The sequence below is a fragment of the Littorina saxatilis genome, linkage group LG10, assembly GCF_037325665.1.
Source record: "Littorina saxatilis isolate snail1 linkage group LG10, US_GU_Lsax_2.0, whole genome shotgun sequence".
NCBI lineage: Eukaryota > Metazoa > Mollusca > Gastropoda > Littorinimorpha > Littorinidae > Littorina > Littorina saxatilis.
The window spans coordinates 24,476,171-24,496,497 of NC_090254.1; the positions used below are offsets into that span (position 1 = coordinate 24,476,171).

The 20,327-nt window shown below is 44.9% G+C and overlaps 1 protein-coding gene across 1 annotated transcript; it reads left to right on the top strand.

Moving 5' to 3' along the window:
* The first annotated feature begins 174 nt into the window (after nucleotides 1–174).
* Nucleotides 175–20,052, top strand: LOC138978467 (aromatic-L-amino-acid decarboxylase-like). Its single transcript, XM_070351210.1, has 14 exons — nucleotides 175–375; nucleotides 1,006–1,119; nucleotides 3,085–3,136; nucleotides 3,754–3,818; nucleotides 7,791–7,925; nucleotides 8,397–8,507; nucleotides 9,392–9,424; nucleotides 10,267–10,428; nucleotides 10,903–10,970; nucleotides 11,454–11,544; nucleotides 16,323–16,421; nucleotides 17,086–17,187; nucleotides 18,393–18,490; nucleotides 19,571–20,052. The coding sequence occupies exons 1-14, from the start codon at nucleotides 175–177 to the stop codon at nucleotides 20,010–20,012; spliced, it is 1,773 nt and encodes a 590-aa protein (XP_070207311.1). The 3' UTR covers nucleotides 20,013–20,052.
* The last annotated feature ends 275 nt before the right edge of the window (nucleotides 20,053–20,327 follow it).

Below are 20,327 nucleotides of genomic sequence, written 5' to 3' on the forward strand. Positions count from 1 at the left end.
GGGGGGGGGGGGGGGGGGGAACTTGTAAAGCGCTTCGAGCTGTGGAGAAGCGCTATATAAATGTCCATTATTATTATTAAACGTGCCTACGAGTGTACCTAGGATTCGCAGACCACGAACGCCGAAAAAGAATTACATGACCGATCAAACAATCATTTTTTTCAGATCCACAATATGGATGCTGCCGAGTTCCGAAAGCGAGGAAAGGAGATGGTGGACTATTTGGCGACCTACATGGAGACGCTGGGTACGCGGAGAGTGACACCCGAAGTTGAGCCCGGGTATCTGCGGAACCTGCTACCCGCTTTTCCACCCAAGAAAGGGGAGGACTTTGACAAGATCATGAAGGACGTGGACAGAGCCATCATGCCCGGGGTATGATATATTGTATGATATTTCTTGTGTTATATTTTACCTTATTTGTATTTTTGAACAAAATGTGAAATGTTACACGGATGGATCGCGACAGTTATTGTTCAAATCAAATCAACTTTGATTTGAACAATAACTGTCGAATGGTCGAGGTGAACAATGACTGTCGTGATCTTTTTTTAAACAGAAAAAAACCGTCCTTTTTTGGTCAAAAATACAAACACCATCCATGTATCGATCCAGTTTAGTTAGAATTCCTTTTATTTTTTATGATTGAACGCACACAAACATGCACATGCAGTTTCTGCTAACACATTAATTAAACAAGTAATTTGCTTTGATTTTGATTGTTTGATTGATCGATCGATTTATTTTTTGATTGAAATACATGTACTGATTGATTGATTAGTCGATTGACTGATAGATTGGCTGTTTGATTGCGTGAGTGAGTGAGTGTGTTAGTTCATCCTGCCGATCGTAGGATCTGCTGCGTCTTACAAAAATCACAGCCAAGTAACACAATGCGTGTGTATTTTATTGTGTGCGTTTGTATGTGTGCATGCCTTCGTACGTCCGTCTATCCGTGCGTGCGTGCGCGCGCGTGTGTGTGTGTGTGTGTGTCTATCTGTACAGATCACGCACTGGCAGCACCCCAACTTCCACGCGTACTTCCCGGCGGGCAATTCGTTTCCGTCCATCCTGGGCGACATGTTGTCTGACGTCATAGGATGCATCGGATTTTCTTGGGTAACCCTTTTGGAAATCTTTATGCGCATCACAACTTGAGAAGTCTTAACAGTTATGAAAATAGCAACAGGGACTAAACGGAAATTCAAAGGACTGTCCTTCCCGTTCAAAACCAGATCCGGTCATCAATTCAGATTTTGCCAAGCTTTACATGGAATAAAAACATCCTTCCATACATTGTAGACGGATGCATGTTATTGATTAAAAGCCCCACAATGATGTGCTTGGCAAGACACAGAAAGAAAAAAATCCTTCCATATGCACTTGGACACATAAGGGAAATGTACAGCCTAGCTGCTTCCTGCGCACACAGCGAATGTTTTGCCGCATTATTTTCGCAGGTTGACACTGATGTTCTTTTAGAGAGAGAGAGAGAGAGAGAGAGAGAGAGAGAGAGAGAGAGAGAGAGAGAGAGAGAGAGAGAGAGAGAGAGAGAGAGAGAGAGAGAGAGCGAGAAAGAGAGAAAGAGAGAGAGAGAAAGAGAGAGAGAAAGAGAGAGAGAGTGAGAGAGAGAAAGAGAGAGAGAAAGAGAGAAAGAGACAGAGAGAAAGAGAGAGAGAAAGAGACAGAGAGAGAGAGAGAGAGAGAGAGAGAGAGAGAGAGAGAGAGAGAGAGAGAGAGAGAGAGAGAGGATGGATGTATTTTAAGCCTACTTCTGCGTTAATATGAGACCAGAGAGAGGAGACCAAAACAAACACTTTCGAACGTGTTTTTCTTAACCTGTATTGCACAAGTGAACATTAATTTTTATATATCCTTCGTTTTTGCATTTAGTCAAGTAGTTATGACTAAATGTTTTAACATAGACGGGGCATCGAGACGAGGGTCGTGGTGTATGTGTGGGCGTGTGTGAGTAGGCCTATAATATGTAGAGCGTTTCGGAGGAAACTACTGGACCGATTTTTATGTAACTTCACATAAGATATTCTGGGTATAATATACCCAGGCTATTTTTTCCTTTTTACGATAAATGCATTTGATGACGTCATATCCGGCTTTTTTGTGAAAGTTGAGGCGGCACTGTCACACCCTCAGTTTTTGATCAAATCGCTTGACATTTTGATTAAGCAACCTTCCATGAAGGCCGGACTTTGGTATTGCATTTCAGCTTGGAGGCTTACAAATTAATTACTAAATAATTAATGAGTTCGGTCATTAAAAGTCTGAAAATTTTAATTAAATTTTTTTTTATCAAACGATCCAAAAATAATGTCATCTTATTCTTCATTCTTTATTCCCAAAACATATAAACATGTTATATTCGGATTAAAAACAAGATCAGAAGAAAAAAAGATTAAAATTAAATGTCTGAAATCGATTAAAAAACAAATTATTTTGATTCCTTGTCAGTTCCTGATTTCAAAAACATATAGATATGTTAATATGTTCGAATTAAGATCAAGCTAAGAAAGTTACAAAGAATAGAGATACGGAAAAGCGTGCTATCCTGCTCAGCGCAACCACTACCGCGCTATACTGGCTTGTCAATTTCACTGCCTTGATGCCATACGTTGTTTGTTGTTTGTTTGCTTAACGCCCAGCCGACCACGAAGGGCCATATCAGGGCGGTGCTGCTTTGACATTTAACGTGCGCCACACACAAGACAGAGGTCGCAGCACAGGCTTCATGTCTCACCCAGTCACATTGTTCTGACACCGGACCAACCCGTCCTAGCACTAACCCCATAATGCCAGACGCCAGGCGGAGCAGCCACTAGATTGCCAATTTTAAAGTCTTAGGTATGACCCGGCCGGGGTTCGAACCCACGACCTCCCGATCACGGGGCGGACGCCTACCACTAGGCTAACCGTCCCGGTATGATGCTATACGGTCTTGGTGAAAAGATGCAGTGCGTTTAGTTTCATTCTGTGAGTTCGACAGCTTGACTAAATGTAGTAATTTCGCCTCACGCGACTTGTTTTTGTTTTTGTTTGGGAATTTGATCACGATATTGTTTTTAACAGGCTGCTAGCCCTGCCTGCACTGAGCTTGAGATGCTGGTCTGTGATTGGGTTGGTGAGTACATCTTTCTCTTACCGACATAGGATCTTCTGAGAGAGATAGAGAGAGGGGGAGAGAGAGAGAGAGAGAGAGAGAGAGAGAGAGAGAGAGAGAGAGAGAGAGAGAGAGAGAGAGAGAGAGAGAGAGAGAGAAAGAAAGAGAGAGTTTTTATGAAAACGATGGCAGATCAAGGACTTTTAAAGTTTTTAAGATTATATGTGTGTATCTGTGTGTGTGTGTGTTTGTTTGGTATGGACACAAGGGGGGGGGGGGGGGGGTAGTGAGGGGGGAAAGAGCGAGCGAGAGAGAGTTTTAATGAAAGCGATGGCAGATCAAGGACTTTCATAGTTTTGAAGATTGTGTGTTTGTGTGTGTGTGTGCGTGTATGTGTGTGTGTGTGTGTGTGTGTGTGTGTGTGTGTGTGTGTGTGTGTGTGTGTGTGTGTTATGGACATAAAGCTCAATGATCCTCAAAACAATATTAAAAGAATAAAGTTTTTGTTTTTGTACTCAAGAACACGTAAGCGATTAATATAAATGGAAACAATAATTGTTTTGAGACTGAAGCATTAAAGAGAGATTGAAATTCATGTGTGTTTGCATTCTTAGATGTTCTGTCCTTTTTTTTCACAGGACGAATGATTGGTCTACCTCGGTCTTTCTTGCATGAAAGTGGAGAGGGTGGCGGGGCTATACAGGTATTAATATATCATTACATTTGCTCAATTTGTTCATCTCCTGATTTGCTGACTCACTTTCATTTAGAAATGCACAAACCCTCTAATGTTGGATTGATCGGTGCAACTTTTAATTGACTGATAACATTCACACATTATTCCCTGTGCTGATCGAGTATTGTTTTTTTCAAATCCGTTGTTTTCACGTGACGCCGTGAAAACGAAATTCGTTGACGCGGCGTTTTTCCACATCCCACATTAAAGGCACAGTAAGCCTCCCGTAAACCATCACAGATACGGTCAGGCTTTTACACACAGTACAAACACCCTTCCATTTGAACGCTCACCAAACGGGAACATCCTAGGTGGCCTACGTAAAGAGCGAGCAATTATCAAAGAATTAATTTTTACTTGGTTTATCTTACCCCTGAGCCATCGTGAACCCGTGTGATCCAGTTTCCCTTTTTCACAATGTAGTCGTCAGTTAGTCATTTGAATGCGACTCGATGTGAGCTTATTTACAATAGCACGTTTTTATGCACGAAACAAACGGCTGTGGTTCACAAGAACTCTAGCGGTGGCTTTTGACTGTTGAGAGGAACGGCGATATGCACTGATAAACCGTCGTCTGCTACGACCCTTGCGTGACCCTGCTTCCGAGCTTTTCTTTTTTCAAACTTTCACAAATTCGAATTGTACTGATCTTGTCTTGATGAAAAAAGAATTCTTTTATGATTAAAGAATGTTTGTGTAACAAGCTGTCAATTTATTATTTAGATTTTAAAAGTTAGGTCTAGCGCAAAAACGCACCACGGTCCAAAAACATTTTGATAATCATCGATTCACGGCTATCGCCAGTTTACATCGATAGAATGAGACCCGAAGGGAAGTAACTCATGTTTGGCCTGAGTTCAGGATGGGTCCAAAAAGTGTTCGAGACAATCTGCAAAATTAATTCTTTAAAAATTGCTCGCTCTTTACGTAGAGCACCTAGGATGTTCCCGTTTGGTGAGCGTTCAAATGGAAGGGTGTTTGTACTGTGTGTAAAAGCCTGACAGTATCTGTGAGGGTTTACGGGAGGCTTACTGTCCGGGCGTGATTTCCGGTAATATAACAGCCGTCCAGCACCAAAACGAGGCGCCATTGTTGTTGGACCAAGTCCACGAAAATAAATTCTTTGAAAATTTCTCACGCTCGACAGAAAGCAGCCAGGATGTTCCCGTTCGGTGAGCGTTCAAATGGAAGTATGCTTGTATATACAGTATGTAGACGCTCGGGGAGCTCTGTAATGGTTTACGGGAGGCTTACTGTGCCTTTAAAGTTCGCCAAGGCGTCGGCTTGTACATGCAATGCGTGCATCAAATAGATGCAAACCACACACAAAAAAAGAGAAGAAAAAAAAGCAAGAAAAAAAGCAAGGGAATCTGTTTTCTTTCCACACAAATGACAAACGCAAAGCGCGTTTCTTTTCCATGTGACATCATGTAAAAACACGAACATCTGTTGTTTTGACTCACGTGATAATCACATGAGATTAGCACTTTGTTTTCTTTCCATCGTAATAGTGTGTGTGTGTGTGTGTGTGTGTGTGTGTGTGTGTGTGTGTTATTGTGTGCGTGCGTGCGTGCGTGCGTGCGTGCGTGCGGGCGGGCGTGTGTGTGTATGTGTGTGTGTGTGTGTCTCTCTCTCTGTCTGGGTGTGTGCGTGCGTGCGTGCATGCGCGTGTGTGTGTGTTCGTGCGTTAGTGTGTTTTGACGACAAGATGATTAAGGGCAGTTTCAGCGGCACAGACGACGCACTGCATAATTAGTATTGATGCTGCGATGACGAGTACGTGTAGTGGGCTGGGATAATCTGCAATGCGTCTTCTGTCTTGCTGAAGTTACATAGGTGAGCGCCAGGCCTTAGGAATACTATTTTCTGATCGACTGACTAACTGACACACTGACTCACTGTCTGGATAGTTGAATATTCGAAGGAGAAACTCATTGCATGAATTGCTGGCTGAGTAAACTGATCTTTCTTTTTGTCACTGCCCGACGCTCAGGGTTGTGCCAGTGAGTGTGTGCTGGTGACGCTGCTGACTGTTACAGGGTTGTGCCAGTGAGTGTGTTCTGGTGACGCTGCTGACTGTTACAGGGTTGTGCCAGTGAGTGTGTGCTGGTGACGCTGCTGACTGTTACAGGGTTGTGGCAGTGAGTGTGTTCTGGTGACGCTGCTGACTGGTACAGGGTTGTGCCAGTGGGTGTGTGCTGGTGACGCTGCTGACTGTTACAGGGTTGTGGCAGTGGGTGTGAGCTGGTGACGCTGCTGACTGTTACAGGGTTGTGGCAGTGAGTGTGTTCTGGTGACGCTGCTGGCTGTTACAGGGTTGTGCCAGTGGGTGTGAGCTGGTGACGCTGCTGACTGTTACAGGGTTGTGCCAGTGGGTGTGAGCTGGTGACGCTGCTGACTGTTACAGGGTTGTGCCAGTGGGTGTGAGCTGGTGACGCTGCTGACTGTTACAGGGTTGTGCCAGTGAGTGTGTTCTGGTGACGCTGCTGGCTGTTACAGGGTTGTGCCAGTGAGTGTGTGCTGGTGACGCTGCTGATTGTTACAGGGTTGTGGCAGTGAGTGTGTTCTGGTGACGCTGCTGACTGTTACAGGGTTGTGCCAGTGGGTGTGTGCTGGTGACGCTGCTCGCTGTTACAGGGTTGTGCCAGTGAGTGTGTTCTGGTGACGCGGCTGACTGTTACAGGGTTGTGCCAGTGAGTGTGTTCTGGTGACGCTGCTGACTGTTACAGGGTTGTGCCAGTGGGGGTGTGCTGGTGACGCTGCTCGCTGTTACAGGGTTGTGCCAGTGAGTGTGTTCTGGTGACGCTGCTGACTGTTACAGGGTTGTGCCAGTGAGTGTGTTCTGGTGACGCTGCTGGCTGTTACAGGGTTGTGCCAGTGAGTGTGTGCTGGTGACGCTGCTCGCTGTTACAGGGTTGTGGCAGTGAGTGTGTTCTGGTGACGCTGCTGACTGTTACAGGGTTGTGCCAGTGGGTGTGTGCTGGTGACGCTGCTCGCTGTTACAGGGTTGTGCCAGTGAGTGTGTTCTGGTGACGCTGCTCGCTGTTACAGGGTTGTGGCAGTGAGTGTGTTCTGGTGACGCTGCTGACTGTTACAGGGTTGTGGCAGTGAGTGTGTGCTGGTGACGCTGCTGACTGTTACAGGGTTGTGCCAGTGGGTGTGTGCTGGTGACGCTGCTCGCTGTTACAGGGTTGTGCCAGTGAGTGTGTGCTGGTGACGCTGCTCGCTGTTACAGGGTTGTGCCAGTGAGTGTGTGCTGGTGACGCTGCTGATTGTTACAGGGTTGTGCCAGTGTCAGTGAGTGTGTTCTGGTGACGCTGCTGGCTGTTACAGGGTTGTGCCAGTGAGTGTGTTCTTGTGACGCTGCTGACTGTTACAGGGTTGTGCCAGTGAGTGTGTTCTGGTGACGCTGCTGGCTGTTACAGAGTTGTGCCAGTGAGTGTGTGCTGGTGACGCTGCTGGTTGTTACAAGGTTGTGCCAGTGAGTGTGAGCTGGTGATCGACGCTGCTGGCTGTTACAGGGTTGTGCCAGTGAGTGTGTGCTGGTGACGCTGCTGGCTGTTACAGGGTTGTGTCAGTGAGTGTGTGCTGGTGACGCTGCTGGCTGTTACAGGGTTGTGCCAGTGAGTGTGTGCTGGTGACGCTGCAGGCTGTTACAGGGTTGTGCCAGTGGGTGTGTGCTGGTGACGCTGCTCGCTGTTACAGGGTTGTGCCAGTGAGTGTGTGCTGGTGACGCTGCTGGCTGTTACAGGGTTGTGCCAGTGAGTGTGTGCTGGTGACGCTGCTGGCTGTTACAGGGTTGTGCCAGTGAGTGTGTGCTGGTGACGCTGCTGGTTGTTACAAGGTTGTGCCAGTGAGTGTGAGCTGGTGATCGACGCTGCTGGCTGTTACAGGGTTGTGCCAGTGAGTGTGTGCTGGTGACGCTGCTCGCTGTTGCAGGGTTGTGCCAGTGAGTGTGTGCTGGTGACGCTGCTGGCTGCACGCCATGAGGCCATCAAAAGACTCAAAGTCAGGCTGCCTTTCGTGGAGGATGGGATTCTGCTGTCCAAGCTGGTTGCGTACTCTTCCAAACTGGTAACCCTTCTTTTCTGTTTGTGTGTGTGTGTCTGTGTGTGTGTATGTGTATGTGTATGTGTGTGTGTGTGTGAAACATGCTCATGGCATTGGTTAGAGTTCAACATTTCTTCAAGCTGGTTAGTGCCTGTTTCTTGTGTGCGTGTCCTTTGTTTGTCTTCACAGCATTCTTCTTTTATTTTGTTCCTTCCTTCCTCCTTATAATATGCATCTTCTATTTCTTGCTTGCTGTCTTTATTTCTTTCTTTTAGAAGGAATGAAGTTCTCTAACGGAGTGGGGGTGGGGGGTGGGGGGTCTTAAAGGGGAGGGAATCTTCTATTGGGGGATTGTAAAAGGGGAGGTGGGGGGGGGGGGGGAGGGTCCCACTGTCATGGAACACGACGAAGGCGAGTCGTATAAGCATTTGCTTTTCTTCTTTCCTCTTTATATTTTCCTTTACTTTCAAGCTTTTTTTCTGTCTTTTTTTGCAGGCTCACTCGTGTGTAGAAAAAGCAGGAATGATTGGGTTTGTCAAGATGAGACAACTGGAGGTGGATGACGATTTTTCCTTGAGAGGCCATGTGCTCGAAAACGCCATTGAGGTATGCAGTTACATAACATTGTATAGGAAGAAAATATCACGATACACATGCTGACAGAGATGTTGTTTTTAACAAGACAGCTAATCTAAAGTATAATTGTCCTTTTAGAGTTTGAATTAACATGCCATAAGTTTGCCTTAGAATTTTAAAACAAGGGGGGAGGGGGGGGGGCTCAACATAATATGTAAAAGGATGAGGGGGGACAAGATAACCGTGCGTGCGTGCAACAACACTGTTTAAAGAAGAGAGAGAGAGAGAGAGAGAGAGAGAGAGAGAGAGAGAGAGAGAGAGAGAGAGAGAGAGAGAGAGAGAGAGAGAGAGAGAGAGAGAGAGAGAACTCAGAACTCAAAACTTTATTACATAAGGATAAAGGTTTTAGGCTTAGCCTAATCTTCCAACCTGTCCTTCGAACATATACAGGGAATAATTGTAAACGAAAGCTAAGACTGCGCACACACACACACACACACACACACACACACACACACACACACACACAAACACACACACGCACGTATACACACACACACACAAACTCACTTACACACACACACACACACACACATACACACACACCCACACACACACACATGCACACATATACACATTCTATATGCAAAAGAGAGAGAGAGAGAGAGAGAGAGAGAGAGAGAAAGAGAGAGAGAGAGAGAAAAAGAGAGAGAGAGAGAAAGAGAGAGAGAGAGAGAGAGAGAGAGAGAGAGAGAGAGAGAGAGAGAGAGAGAGAGAGAGAGAGCAGCTTGATATGTGGTTTTACAATTTGATTTCCCCTTTTCCAAGCAATCAAATATGTAATTCTGTATTAAACCTTCAATCGCCTCCACTGATACTTATCTAAATGTACAAAATGTTGATTTTGCTTCCAGGAGGATCGTCGGCTTGGTCTTATTCCGTTTTACGTGAGTAGTCCCGTTTTTCGTGATAATTTTATTTGTAAAAAAGATTTCATATCCAATTTTGGCATAACCCAACCATGTTTGACTTTAAAAGAACAAAGACATGAACAGAGAACACAACAGCTACTTAGCTTATTCGCGTCATTCACAAGTTTAAATGAATTACGATCAGTATCGTTTCGTTAGGAATTGCTATACTATCCATTACTGTCGACATTTGGGGTGATGTGAGAATTGCTGTCGCTATTGCTGTAGTGGCAATCATTTTATTCATTTAATGTTTTTTTCTCATCTTTTTCTCTTCCTTTTTGTTGATATTATAACAACACAACAACAATAACCATCAAGAAACCACAATGACGACAACAACATCAACAACAACAACAACAACAACAACAACAACAATAACAGCCAGGACTTGACCAGGTGTACGAGAGGGAGGGCTTTCCAAATGAGGCAGGGGAACAGATGCTGGCCAGGCAGGGGGGTCTGGGGAAAGGCTTGCCCCCCACCCCCAAAGATGCTGTTGCAATTTAGCATTTAAAAGGGTTATTTTGGGTGTCTCCTTGAGGAAAATGTGCATTTGCCGGGAAAGGGAGAGGGGGGGGGGGGGGGGCTTCCGGAACCCAAGGAACCAACCTCAGATCCAGCCTTATCAACAACAACAACAACAACAACAACAACAACAACAACAACAACAACAACAACAACAACAACAGCAACAACAACAACCATCATCGTCACCATTTACCGACAGGCACCAGGTACCACCAATAGGCCTACTACCAACTGCGATGCATGCTAATAGGATAACAAACCAATTACCCGCGATGTGTTTATTACAGGTGTGTGCTACCATCGGAACCACAGCGTGCTGTTCCTTCGACAGCGTGGACGAGCTAGGAGAGGTGTGCGCCAGGGAGAACCTCTGGCTCCACGTGGACGCCGCGTACGCCGGCAACGCCCTCATCTGCCCCGAGTTTCAGTACCTCATCAAGGGGATCGAGGTAGGTTTTATCTCATCACCTCTTCTTGGGGATCGAGGTCGATTTCTGTGTCTGACACTGTGTGTGTGACACTGTGTGTGACACTGTGGGTGTGTGTGTGTGTGTGTGTGTGACACTGTGTGTGTGTGTGTGTGTGTGTGACACTGTGTGTGTGTGTGTGTGTGTGTGTGTGTGACACTGTGTGTGTGTGTGTGTGTGTGTGTGTGTGTGTGTGCGTCGTGCTTGCGTGCGTGTGGTGTGTTCATGTGTCTCTATATGCGTTTTTACACTCATGTGTGTGTGTGTGTGTGTGCGTGTGTGTGCGTGCGTGCGTGCGTGCGCGTGCGTGCGTGCGTGAGTGCGTGTGTACGTGCGTGCGTGCGTGTGCGTGCGTGCGTTTGTGCGCACGCATGTGCGCGAGGTGTATCCCTATGTCTCTATGTGTATTTATATGCACTCGTGAACTTTCGAATATACATGTGCGCGTGTTTTCAGAACTGCAAATCCCTGAATTTCAACACCAACAAATGGATGCAAGTGAATTTTGACTGTTCCCTTATGTGGTAAGTGCAGATTCGTTCGTGTTAATGCCCGCCTTGGAAATGAGATCCTTTTTCAAAATCAAGATGTCCTATTCTTCTTTTATTCGATTCCGACATGCATGTCTATCAATTTTCTTTTTCGTTTTCGGTAGCATGTGTTTTTAAGGAATATCACACGTAAATTTGCTGTAACTGCAAGAAGAAAATCAAATTTTCTCAAAATGGGGGTAACCTTACTGAGGTCATGATTGGAAAATCTGAGAAAACAGGGTCCTAAAATGGTAGAGGGCGGAGGGGGGGGGGGTGCCTTAAAAAGGAGGGAGTCTTCTATCGGGTAGGATCATGGTTGGGGGAGGGGGGGGGGTCTGAAATGCCGGGGGGGGGGGGGGGAGTATTCTATTGGGGAATAGAAGGGGGAGGGGGGGTTCCACTGTAATGGGAGTCGAGGGCGAGTCGTATAAGCCTTGCTTTTCAAGTTTGTCTCATTATTATCATTTTTCTAAGGGTGCGAAACGTGGACGCTCTGACGTCAGCGTTGACCGTTGATCCTCTGTACCTCCAGCACAAACATGGAAACAACGCCATTGATCTGAGGGTCAGTGTGGATGTGTTAGTTATGACGACTGAAGTAGTGATAGTAATGATAGTAGTAGTTTGGGGGTGGAAGTAGAAGTTTGTTTGGGGGGTAGTTGTAGTTGTAATTGTATTTGTAGTAGCAGCAGCAGTAGTACAATAAATTATAGTAGCAGCAGCAGCAACAGAAGTAGACGTAGTCGTAGCAGTAACAGTAGCAATAACAGCAGCAGTGTAGTAGTAGTAGTAGTAGTAGTAGTAGTAGTAGTAGTAGTAGTAGTAGTAGTAGTAGTAGTAGTAGCGGCTGCAGCAGCAAGAGTAGTAGCAGTTGTAGTACCGTTGAAGCTGTCTGTGCGACCACCTCTGAAAAGTGACCACTTGTCCACAATGACAATTCTGAAGGATCCCGGACGTATAGTTCACCTTACCATTGCGACGACTTTTAGTTGATCCTTTGGGTGGTCATTATTTACAGGTACGACTGTAGTAGTTTAGGTGCCTAGTGGTGGTATAGCAAGTGGTAGAAGAATAAGGTGCATGTAGAAGGAAAACGTGAGGGTGTGTGTGTGTCTAAGATTGTATATATATGTTACAGGCATTAAGTGAGCGTAATGCCTAAAATGTTCAGGCATTACGCGAAATGCCTGTGACCACTAGGCATTACACGTAATGCCTAAAAATACCAGGCATTACGTGTAATGCCTGAAAATCATTGTCAGGCATTACACATTAAGTGAAACCAGGCATTATACGTGTAATGCCTGAAATGTTCAGGCCTGTGACCAGGCACTACACGTAATGCCTAAATGTATATAATGCCTGAAACCTCTCTGCAATTGTCGTTGGTGAGGTTTCTGTTGATGTTTGTTGGTGGCTTGTGGGTGGTTTGTTGGTGGTTGGTCGTGGTTGGTGGTTGGTGGTGGGTCGTGGTTGGTTGCATGGTAGTTGGTCGTGGTGGGTCGTGGTTGGTTGGTGGGTGGTGGTTTGTTAGTGGTTGTTGATTTGTTGTTGTTGTTGTTGTTGCATTGCACCAAAAGACGGTCCAGGCGTCCGACTTTCAGCTTGGGGCATTGCACCAAAAGACGGCCCAGGCGTCTGACTTTCAGCTTGGGGCATGTCGATGTCTTCATTTGGTTACAATAATGCCTTTTGTAATTCTTCCTCCGTTTCGATCAAGTCTATGATCCCATCGGGCAACGTTGTTGATCTCAGACCGATCTTGGCTTCCGTGCCAAACATTGCTTTAAATGGCGATCTGCCTATACCGGCGTGGTGACTCGTGTTCTTTCTAAACTGGACAAATTTGATGCCAGCAGTCCAGTTCGTAGTCTTGTTCTCGCTCATCCATGCTACCAGCATATCCTCCCTTTGACATTATAATTATGTGTCAATTACTCTATCAGAGACAGCATTGGAGATAACCCGGTTTCGGTATTGTTTTACGATAGACGTAGAGCTGAATACCAACACTCAAATCTGTTTTTGACAAACACCACACATAACTCACTTTCCCAAGTGATGATACTCATGACGTGACTTTGTCGTTTTCTGGAAGGCAGCTTTTACTTCTTCGATTGTTCTGAAGTACACAGCTTTCGGGAGCAACTTTCTGCCGTCCTTTTCATAATGTTCAAACAGACGTCGAGTAAACAATTGTTCTTTTTCATTATCCTCCATGGTGACGAATAAGCAACTGGTGAAAACTCGACTGGAAATATTGGACCTCGGCTTTCGATTGTGACATGCATTCGAGACTGTGCCAAAAGGTCAGGTGTCATGTCTACTGTCCCGAATGACACACGATTGCTGACATTTCACCATTGCCAACAGAATAAACAAATAAGAAATAGGTAGAAAATGAATGTGAAAACTGACTTTAATTGTTGATCAGTATTTTCTATACCACTAACAAATAATCTACTTGCACATAGCTGTTTGGCAAATGTATGTTGCATGGGACACACTGACATGAAAGTGGAAGATGTTTTTCCCTCTAGAGAAACTACATATCAAGTTACACTTTTTGTGCTCTTCCATTCCAGTTGGCAATCAATTGTTAACGCATGTTATTAGAAAAAATAGAACGAAAACAGATTAGATAGAATGAAAAATGTACTGGTGATGTCATTTGGGACATACTGACATGAAAACGTCACCTTTTGGCACAGTCTCACTCACACTTACGTGAAATTCAAACTGTGGTGAACACTATGTCAGAAATGTGACCCTCCACCACGAAATGAGTCGCATGTCACCTTGCGCGGTTCTGCGCTATAGCTTAATATAAGTCCGGGAAGTGTCTGGTAACAGTGTGAGGGTCACCTTAGTCACAGGCTTATAACTCAAACAGTTTTCGCTCTTTTCTAAAACGGTTTTCACCACTGGATAGAGCATACAAAACTCTTTAGGAAAATGTAAAAATATGAAAATCATGCAAAGGTGACATGCGACTCATTCCGTGGTGGAGGGTCACAAATATACATTATTTTGCATTGCGAACCATCACTCATAATCGCAAAATAAAATGTGCAATCATGTCAAAGCTCACTTGATCGAATGTCAAGTTACTTTGTCATCCTTTTCACGAGTTTTCATTCACAAGCACCTGGGAAATAAATCTCATGTTCCCCGGGGAATAAATCCCCGGTTACCATAGTTGCAGGAAGCCCTATTACATGGATAATCAAAAGCAAACCCAATAGAAACGCTCGAGGATTCTTCGGCTCTTTTCATTGGCGTTTCCCCAGACCTAAACAGACGACAAGACACTGCTTTGCAAAGTTCCAAAAACCAACTGGCAAACTGGCAAAAGTAAACAAAAAATCAAAACTACTTCAATAAATTCGTCACAAACAAATAAAACCTTCCGATATGTTATGTCTTCTTACAAAGTCACGGAGTGCGTGTATCTGTGTTTCGATACACAGACGTTCGGAGAAACACGAACGTCAAGTTCAAGTAAAACGACACCTGACACACACATTTTGACCCGTGCACAAGACGTTGTATCGATAAACGAAGCACAAGTAAGAAACAATAATAAAAGCAAAGAAAATAGCAACACGATATGCAAACATCTAACAAAGCCGAGCAAGCAGAATGACAGGTCTAATGAAAAACAAAGAGGTACCGAGTCGGAAACAAGATCGCGATTCTTTCCTTCGCTGCACGACGCAAATCTTCTGTGAGCTTTGACCAAACGTAGCTTCCACATTCGATCACCGTGCTCAGCTTAATATTTACAACAGAAAGCCGAGGGGGTGGAATACCGAGATGAACCTACAGAACTGTGCATCCTCAAACCTGACAAATTCATCCCAACTCATTTTAATGAACTCAAAAACTCAGAAAGTTGCTTTCACACGCCATCTTTGATTGCCAGTTGTTATCAAACCGGGACCCGTGTGGTTATCAGCACGGGACCCGTGTTTCAAAGCATGGCTCCCTGGGTTGATTGTGCACTTGTTTTCTCACTACCAAAATGATGACAAAAACGATGTTTGATGGACCAGCTTTTTTGTCGGTCCTCGGGGGGCATATCGACTTTTGTTTCATATTTATTGACCGCGGCCTTCAACCCATCAAACATCTTATAATATTCACACCATGACATGTTGTCAACACTTTGTCCTTAAAAAATGTTCTCACCGTCATCCAAGAGGTAAGGGATAACTGTTCAGTGCAATAGGCTTTTATGTTGTGTAAGCGTAATTTTGAGAGACAAATTTCAGGCATTACGTGTAATGCCTGGTATTTTTAGGCATTACGTGTAATGCCTAGTGGTCACAGGCATTACGCGTAATGCCTGAACATTTCAGGCATTACGCGTAATGCTTGGTTTCACTTAATGCCTGTAATATATATATATATGTGAGCCTCCACCACGAAATGAGTCGCATGTCACCTTTGCATGATTTTAATATTTTTACAGTTTCCTAAAAAGTTTGTTATGCTCTATCCAGTGGTGAAAACCGTTTTAGAAAAGAGCGAAACCCGTTTGAGTTATAAGCCTGTGACTAAGGTGACCCTCACACTGTTACCAGACACTCCCCAGACTTATATTAAGCCTGGTGCAGAACCGCGCGAGGTGACATGCGACTCATTTTGTGGTGGAGGGTCAGATTATGTGAATCGAAATTTCTGAAAGCGGTCAAATTACCTGTTCATGCTGAAGAGCTCAGGACATTTGCAGGGCTAACACCTTTCCGGTTCTCACCGGAAATCCGGTTTTTATAAAACTTTCTAAGCCGAAAAATCTGGTTTCTTAAGGTAAAACTTTAAAAAAAATGTTTTGTTTGGGTGGTTTATGGAGGCAAAATGTGTATTATTTTATATTTTATTAACATACATTTTGTACCAGGAGAGGCTGTTCTTTGCCTCTACAAGATAAAAAAAAATTTAAAAAAAAGCGTCAGCTTCTGGGGGCAACGCCCCCCAGACCCCCCTAGCGGGCCGTTGGCCCTGCCGCCGTGGACCCGGACCTTTCAGGTTTTTTACTTTTTGGTTGGTGTCAGCCCTGCATTTGTCCTCTTAGTGTGAGTGTGAAACAACATCACTGCACTAGATCAAGTAAAGACAATCATTCTTGATGCATTTGATGAGACACAATGGTTCCAACAGTCACGTTTAGAGCAAAATGATAGCGACGTGATCAAAAATAACTACAGCAAAATTGTCTACTCTTTTCACTTACACTCGTCAATTCTAATAGTTGTTAAACCTAGCAGACCCAAGAGATTGAACATTTGCTTTTTGTATTATATTTTTACATCTATTGAATGGCAACACTGCTGATTTCAGCACTGGGGAATACCTCTCAGCAGACGTTTCAGATCTCTCAAGCTTTGGTTCGTCTTGCGAATGTATGGAGTCGAAGGCCTTCAAAGGAAAATTCGTGAGGTATACACTTTATGTCGGTCAGAGTAATGTTCAACTTTAGTGTCCCTAATCCAAAAAAGCTGTTGCAAAGTACCACACTCTCTGTCCTTCTCTCTGTCGTTGTCTTTGTGTCTCTGTCTTTCTGTCTGTCTCTCTGTGTGTCTCTTTCTATTTCTCTCTCTGGCTGTCTGTCTCTGTCTCTCGCCGTGTCTCTCATTCTTTCTCTACCCTCTCTCTCTCTCTCTCTCTCTCTCTCTCTCTCTCTCTCTCTCTCTCTCTCTCTCTCTCTCTAACTCTCTCTCTTCCTCCTTATCTCTCTCCCCCTCACTCCCACCTCTCGCTCTCTACCTGTCTTCGTTGAAATTGCATTTATGTTTCTGCTATACTTCAGTTGCGCTTCGAGATCCAAGGATATAGCTTTTGGCTTGTGTGATTGTCTTTCTTGGTCTGATAACTGTTTTCATGTAAATGCTTTGAGTTCCCCTCCCCCCATCACACACACACATACACATACAACTTGACATCTTTATACTCCAAAACTCAGCTATAAGTGAAGCAGCTTAACATACACAAATACAAAAACCCTCCCGCACACTGAAAATGTATCACCCTCGTTTCAGTTATTGCTTCTTCATTGTTTCAGTTAATGTTCCTTTAAATTCCCAGCTCACATGGTCTGTTGCAGCAAGTTCAACTGGCCAAGATGTTCGAAGAGAAAGTTCTGGAAGATGAGAGATTTGAGGTTCATGGAAACGTCACAATGGGACTCGTCTGCTTTCGGTTACAGGTAACCAGAACAACTAACCATTCACCGCTCCCCCCCTCCACCAACCCGACCCCCACCCACCCCAGTATGTCCACGGGTCGGAATATTTTGTTTCAGTTATTCAATCTTCAATGACACATAGCTCCACATTTTGCCCCGGTGGATTACTTTTTCATACCAACATGTTTTTCGTCAATCTTGCATCGGTCTCGATCTCGGATAGCAATATCTGCTGAAGAAACGATATAAAAAAAACACACAGAAAAAAACCAATCACCAAACTCCCTTTCAAGACCTAAATTAATCTGAGAAAATCAGATCTGTAAAAGGAGGGAGTCTTAAAGTGGGGGTAAATTTACAGGGGAAAAGAACAGAACATATGAGAAAACAGGATCTTTAAAAGGAGGGAGTCTTTTATCGGGGGGGGGGGGGGGGGGGGGGGAGGTGGTGAAGAGGGGACTTAAAAAGGAGGGAGTCTTCCATGGGGGGTGCGGGAAGGGAGTATTAAAAGGTAAGGAGTGTTCTATTGGGGGTTTCCACTGTAATATCTCGAATAGGAAGGACACTTATCTAAAACAAAAACCTAAAACAAACAAGAGGCGAAGCCTTCAAGGCTCACGTAAGAAATCGACAAACAGTAACACAAACTCAATCACTCCGTCACACATACACACACACACACACACACACACACACACACACACACACACACACACACACACACACACACACACACACACACACACACACACACACACACACACACACACACACAGTAAGCATAGGTGAAACTATGCAAGAAAGCGAGACCCTGGATCTGCCAAGAAGTCTCGGCCCGCTCACAATAACAATGACCGAGACTTTCAGTAATTCCTTTGCGTGACGTCTAACCCTCTTACGTCATAATGTGACGTCTTCAAATAGTTTCTATCACACACGTCGAACACTTTTGACCGAGACTGACGTAATCCATAGACTCGGAAATGTTAAAGTTTCTACCACAGACATACACACATACATACATACATACGCACGCACAGACAGACAAAGTTTATCATCGCATAGGCTACACTTACGTGGAGCCAAAAAGCAACTACAATAAAAACAAAACCATCCATTATTGGCAACAAGATTGCATTTCTTCGCGGGGAAAAATGTGTCTTGCAATAAAACAATAAAATCGATTCTGCATGATTTCAGAGATGCTTTTTGTTTTATCGAAACAGGGACCCAACACCCAGTCAATCCGCTTGCTGAAGGTGATCAACGAGTCAGGCAAGTTGCACATGGTTCCTGCACTTCTCAACGAGCTATATGTCATCAGGTATGTATGCTTTAAACAACAACAACAAACGCACGCACACACACACGAACGCGCGCACGTAAACGCAAACGTACACACACACACACACGCACGCACGCACGCACGCACGCACGCACGCACGCACGCACACACACACACACACACACACACACACACACACACAACACACACACACAGGAGCATTCTTCAATTCAATTTGCGCGAAGCGAAATTAATACATTTAGTCAATCTGTCGAACTCGCAGAATGAAAGTGAACGCACTGCATTTTACAAAGACAATAGCTTTGGCGATGCTCCGCAGCCTAGAAAACGCTGACACAATCGTCGAAAAGCGTTCGGGCCCGGTGATCGTTTGAAGTGACAAGCCAGTATGGCGCAGTAGTGTAACGAACTTTACAGGAAAGCCCGCTTTTTGGCTCACGTAAGTGTAGCCTATGCGATCGTAACTTTGTCTGTCTGTGCGTGCGTGCGTATGTGCGTGCGTGCGTGTGTATGTCTGTGGTAGAAACTTTAACATTTCGTCATTTGAAGACGTCACATTATGGCGTAAGAGGGTTAGACGTCACGCGAAGGAATTACTGAACGTCTCGGTCATTGTTTTTTTGTGCGGGCCGAGACTAGTTGGCAGTCGTGTCCCTGTAACTTTGTAAGTAGGCTACATGGCATGCAGACAGACAGATCTAGATCTAGTGTCTCGCTTTCTTGCACAGTGTCACCTATGCTTACTGTGTGTGTGTGTATGTGTGACTGAGTGATTGAGTTTGTGTTACTGTTTGTCGATTTCTTACGTGAGCCTTGAAGGCTTCGCCTCTTGTCTTTATTCGTTTTGACTTTCTGAGCTTGTTTTAATCCAAACATAACATGTGTATATATTTTTTGATTCATATAATAATTAAACACAATATTGGCATTGTTTCACTTGAATCATTCAAGCACCGACTTACTGTTTATCCCATATATTTTAGATTACAAACTGTATGATTGCGCCATCAAACCTTATGGCCATGCCAGGGACAAATACAACGACCACAAACAATAACTGAATTCTGATGTAATCTTATACACACTGTTTGTTTGCAGGTTTGCCATCTGCTCCCACGACGCCAACGAGCGTGACGTCAACTTTGCCTGGGACGTCATTTCCGCTTCCGCCACGGAGCTACTCGCCGGGCGCCGTGACAGCAGCAAAGAAGGGGAGGCCGGTCGCTCCAGCTTCGAGAGCATCAGCGAGTCGGATGACGAGGTCTTCAACACCGACTTCGACGACGAGTTCATCTTCGACCACCAGCGCTGCCACGTGCGTCGCGCCCACATGAAGCGTAACCTCTTCTTCAAGATGGTGTCTGACCCCAAGTCCTACAACCCGCGGGTTCTGCGCTCACTCAGCGGCAGGCTGAGGAGTCACTCCCTTGAGAGTCCGGCGGGGAACCCCGGCACTCCCGGGAGTCACAGTCCCTCCACCAGTTACCAAGTGGCGCCAGAGAACGGGTACCTCAACCACAACGGCACTACGCTGCCATGAAATGTTATTTTGGCCGTGTGAATTACAAGTGCGTATAGTTCCCCCTTGGGGGAGGGGGAGGGGGAGGGGGAGGGGTGAGGGGGTCGTAATGATGGAAACTAACACCAAGCAGTCTAAGACTGAGAATCTTAAACAAATGAGGCAGAGTGCTGCTCAGAAATCTGGCAAACAAAGGGAAGTAAGCGTTCTAATGTATACGATGTAATGTAATGCGTCTTAGCTGCCAGGAGAATAGTTCCGAATAACTGCAGGGTGCTTCAAACCCTCCTTTGACTGTTTTTACATTTAGTCAAGTTTTGACTAAATGTTTTAACG

Coding starts and splice junctions, on each gene's coding strand:
- LOC138978467 (XM_070351210.1), top strand. CDS start 175: ATGGATGCTGCCGAGTTCCGAAAGCGAGGAAAGGAGATGGTGGACTAT. Junction 7,926..8,396: donor TTGCGTACTCTTCCAAACTG/GTAACCCTTCTT, acceptor CTTTTTTTGCAG/GCTCACTCGTGTGTAGAAAA. Junction 18,491..19,570: donor AACGAGCTATATGTCATCAG/GTATGTATGCTT, acceptor GTTTGTTTGCAG/GTTTGCCATCTGCTCCCACG.